Source organism: Hylobates moloch, unplaced genomic scaffold (assembly GCF_009828535.3).
Source record: "Hylobates moloch isolate HMO894 unplaced genomic scaffold, HMol_V3 SCAFFOLD_3926, whole genome shotgun sequence".
Classification (NCBI taxonomy): Eukaryota; Metazoa; Chordata; class Mammalia; order Primates; family Hylobatidae; genus Hylobates; species Hylobates moloch.
In genome coordinates this window covers 1-5,108 of record NW_026656201.1, presented here as the reverse complement: position 1 = coordinate 5,108, position 5,108 = coordinate 1, and the positions used below count along the sequence as shown (strand labels likewise).

Genomic DNA, 5,108 nt, shown 5'->3' with positions numbered 1-5,108 from the left:
AAAGTCCTAGCATACTGAATCAACAATATTAGTGTAAATGTGTACATAATTTAGTGGTTCACTTCAAAGTGATTTATTCTTGCTATATTTTTTCTGGAGATAGAGGACTGGACTTTAGGTGTAGCTCTTTCATTCAAGTGGTTTTGTAATCTCAGACAAACTGAAATTTCTAGGGCTCAGTTTCCTCTGTAAAATAGGGGATTGAACAACATCATCTCTCAAATCTCCTCCAGATTTAAATGTTATCGTTCTTACAATACCTGTTTAAAGCTGTCACAGCTTCAGCATCATCTTTACAAGTCAGCAGTTTGTCTAAATTATAGTCAAGTATTGCCAATCCCAGTTGCAAAATGGCCTTTATTCCATCATAGAAGAAACAGTCCACCACATTCACTGCACTTTCAATAGGTAGCACACTAATAAAAAGTGTGAGAAACCAAGAGAGAGAAACTGAGGAAAAGAATGTCATATCAGTCATGTGTTCTGTCAGCTGAGGAAGGTGATCCCTGATAAGTTCTTCAAAGACTGCCTGATCCACCAAGGCACCTAGAGAATATCAAAAGAAGTTTAAAAAAAACATTTTTCAAAAGGACTTGTTTCTATACCTCCCCACTTCTATTAGCATGCTATGTATCTCATTCTTCTTCCTTAAATTATGAACTCTTTCAGAACCTCTTCTGTATTTTGTATAACTGCTAGTAGTGTCATGTACTTCAGAAACGCAATTCAAATTCATTTGAAGAGTTATTTATTGAGTCTTTATTATATGCAGACCTGTACTAGGTATTATAAGAGCTATACCAATTAATGAAATAGTCTCATGTTCAGAGAGTTTAATATCTAGCACAACTCAAGATAAATACACAAATAATTATAATGAAAGACAGTACAATCAATGACCTAATCACAATCCTGAAAGCCTATTACAGTACAAAGAAGAGACCATTCATAAGTTTTAAGGTAAGGGGTCACAGATCTGTAAATATTTGATGACTAAAGAAAATATTGGCCAGGCACGGTGGCTCACGCCTGTAATCCCAGCACTTTGGGAGGCCGAGGCGGGTGGATCACGAGGTCAGGAGATTGAGACCATCCTGGCTAACACAGTGAAACCCCGTCTAAAAAAAAAAAAAAAAATTAGCCGGGTGTGGTGGCGGGCGCCTGTAGTCCCAGCTACTCGGGAGGCTGAGGCAGGAGAATGGCGTGAACCTGGGAGGCGGAGCTTGCAGTGAGCTGTGGCCGCACTCCAGCCTGGGCAACAGAGCGACTCCGTCTCAATAAAATAAAATAAAATAAAAATTATACAATTAACAAACTAAGAACTCGATCCTTCTTTGAAATCTTGCAAATATCTATATAATTCATACAAATGAGGAGATTTTAAGCTGATTGAAATCTCCCTCCCATCAAGAAACTACAAAAAATCACCAGTAGCTGTGGATACTTGAGATCACCATTGTTTTAGCAACAGAGTTTATAAACTTAATGCTTCTATTTTTGTTAAGAAACAGACCAGGTATTTTATTTTTAAAAGCAACATATTAAATAATCTTTCCAACTATACATTCAGTACAAAAAGCTCTTCTTTTGAGAATGTCAGTGAATGTGACATTTTGATATTGCTTGTATTTTATACCACAACATAATTCATCAGTCCTTCTAATTTATTACTAATTAGACAAGAGACATTGAAATTGTTTAGAAAAGAAATATACATCTTTGTGTGTGTATGCATATGTGTGTGTGTGGTTTTTCTTTTACCAATAATTCGACGATTAAAATAATCAGGCAACATTCGTTCACATACAGCAACCAGAAGCCAAAAAGCTTCTTCCTCTTTTGCATATAGAAGCAGCACTGAAGTCAAAATATTCATTGCCTAAAATTCATAGAAAACAGTATTAAAAAGCAAATATTGCTCAGGTAGTAATTATACTTCTTCAAACATAATAGTTTTTGACAGCAACAAGAACAACTGAGAGTAATAATAGTGTAATAACAGTGGAAACATGAGATCTCTGAGCCAGTCCAAGGCAAAACAAGATGAAGTCAGGCTAACATTTGATAATCAGTTATTTTATAAGGTAACATTCAAGAAAAGTGAAGCAGTAATATAATAAATACAGAACATAATAAGCAAAACCTCTCTAATTTCAAAGAGTGAAAAACCTTAATTATCACTAATCTGAAAAAAGCCTACATAATTTTCAAAGACATACTAAAATGAAAGAAAATGAACTTCATCTGTATTTCCAACTACCTATAAAGAAATAGCCCTCAGATATGAATCATCCTCAATTTTGTCCAAAACTGAACATCTTCTTTCCCCTATCAAGTAGGATTCTTCTTATCTATCCTAGTTTTCATTATGCTGAAAATCCTCTATCTGCTGCATCTGTTTCGTATCCTAGAGTTTCTTCTTATAAAACGTCTTTCGGATTTGCTTTTTCCCTCCCATTCCCACTACCACTCTAACTTGCTGCTGCTTCTTACCTATCTTGCATACAAATGTCAGATCATTACTTTTATATACATTGCCACATCCCTTATTATAAAGTAATAAAGCCTTAATGGATATAATTTGGAGAGAATGGAAAAGTATGAATGAGAAAATAAAACCTCTTGTATCCTACGTACCCAGAAATAAACTGTTAACAAGTTGATATATTCTTCTGCAGTTTTTTCTTCCTTTTTCTCCTAAAATTTGTATCACACTGTGTACTAAATCTTTATTTTTTTGCTTAGCACTATATAGTAATATTCAATGCCACTAAATATTCTTCTAAAACAGTATTTTTAATGACTAAAAAAACTAAGGTGGATATAATATAAATTATTTAACCATTCTACTATTGTTGGACATTTAGTTTAATTCCAATTTTTTACTATTACATATAATGCTGCAATGGTTATCTTTTTTATATAAATTTTCATCCAACTATACTTTTTTCTCAGGACAGATACCTAGAAATGAAATTGTTTGGCCACATGGTATTTTTAAAAGACTTCATATTATTGCCACATTAAATTCCTGAAAGAAAACACCAATTTATATTTCTGACCAATAGTGTTTAAATGTTTATTTCACTGCATCTTTGCCAATATTGTGAATCATAATAAGTATAATAATCTTTATTGATTTGATAGTGAAAAATGGTATCTCATTGTTTTAATTTTAATTTCCTTGAGGTTGAACCTTCTTTTTCAGACTTTAACATCAAGCTGTATTTTCTCTTCGGTGATTAATCCTTTCATGTCCATTGCTCATTTTTGTAATTTCATACCTTTCATATAGATTTGTATATTAACTATGTCAATTTCTTGCCAAATCTAGTACACTGTTTGATGTCAAGCTTAGTTTTTACTGAATCATTTTCCCATGCAAGAAGCCATACTGGGAGGGGATGTAGTAAAAATGGCAGAGTAAGAACTTCTAAAAATGCTCTCCTCTATAAAAGCAACAGGAACACTGACTAAAGTCATCAGAATCAACTTTAGAACTCTGGAAATTAACCAACAGCTTACAGCAATTCAGGTAGCATTTATTTAATAAAATGGCTGAATCTCAGTAAAACCAGTAAGCTCTGTGGCATTTTAAATTGCCCTATTCCCACCCCCCTCCCCAGTTTCACAGTAGCCTTAAAAACCAACATCTAGGCCGGGTGCGGTGGCTCATGCCTGTAATCCTAGCACTTTGGGAGGCTGAAGTGGGCAGAACACTTGAGGTCAGGAGTTCTTAACCAGCCTGGCCAACATGGTGAAACCCTGTATCTACTAAAAATACACACATAAAAAAATAGCAGGGCGTGGTGGTGCACACCTGTAATCCCAGCTACTCGTGAGGCTGAGACAGGAGAATTGCTTGAACCCGGGAGGCGGAGGTTGCAGTGAGCCAAGATCATGCCACTGCACTCCAGCCTGGGCAACAGAGCGAGACTCTATCATTAAAAAAAAGGAGAGAGAGAGAGAAAAAAAGAAAGAAACAAACATCTAGCAATTACAGTGGAAACCAGTACCTAGTAGCTACTGAATGGAACAGAATGGGGTTGGAACTCCAGCAAAGCTCCATTCCCAAATAATTGTTGTTATTTGACTTGTCTAGTGGTTCCCTGGAAGACTCCTCTCACAAGGCTGTCTTTATTTGACTTGACACAGAGCTCCTTTGGTGTAAACAGCCTTTTCCCCAGTGGTGTTTGTTGAAAACAATCAGAGGCAGTTGTTGAACATGTGGCTATCCAAGGCAGTGGATAGCAGTTGAGCCAAACAATACGCTAACAAAGTGTTAAAAGAAAAGTGGGGGCTTTGAAAAATTGTGACATATTCCTGGGAACCCAGAAGGCCAACTACACGCATATGGCTTTATGTATACTCACAGCTGTATGTATGCTTAGGAAAGAACAGAAAGGACCTAAGCTCTTATCTCCAGCTAATCTTCCAGCTTTGTGTGAGCAGAAAGTAATAAAGACTAGAAATAGAGAAAAATTAACAAAAGCAAAAGCTGGTTCTTTGAAAAGATTAAAAAAGACAAAAAAGATAAAAAACATAGAAATATCTTTAGGTAGCCTAACTAAAAAAATTGTCAAAAAAAAAAGAGCAAGAACGAGATAGTGCGAGTGAGAGATCAAGAGTGCAAAAGTGAGAGTGTCCAAGAGCAAGAGTGTGAGTGAGAAGGGGGACTCAAATTATTATAGTCAGGAAATAGAGAACTACCAACCTTATAGAAGTAAAAAAGATTATAAGTGATTATGATGAAAAATTATATGCCAACAAATTAGATAATCTAGATAAAATGGACAAATTTCTAAAAAAAAAAAACACAAACTACTGAAACTAAAATGGGAAGAGTGAAATAGACCTATAATAAATAAAGAGATTGACTTAGTAACGAAAAAACTTTCCACAAAGCAAACTCTAAGAGCAGATGGCTTCACTGGCAAATTCTACCAAACATTTAGAGAATAATTACCACCAATTCTTCATAAACTCTTCAAAAAATAGGAGAGGAGGAAACGCTATCCAACTTATTCTAAGAAACCTAAACACCCAAACTAGACGAAGATATCACAAGAAAACCATATGTGAATATATCTTACAAATATAAACATAAA

The 5,108-nt window shown here is 35.0% G+C and overlaps 1 protein-coding gene across 1 annotated transcript; it reads right to left on the bottom strand.

Annotated features, from left to right (window-relative positions):
* Positions 1-260: 260 nt before the first annotated feature.
* On the bottom strand, positions 261-1,879 carry LOC116465243 (TBC1 domain family member 8B-like; the record flags this gene model as incomplete). Its single annotated transcript, XM_032148387.1, has 2 exons — positions 261-546; positions 1,762-1,879. Coding segments are annotated over 2 exons (404 nt in total), but the record flags the coding sequence as incomplete, so codon positions are not given.
* Between the last annotated feature and the right edge of the window lie 3,229 nt (positions 1,880-5,108).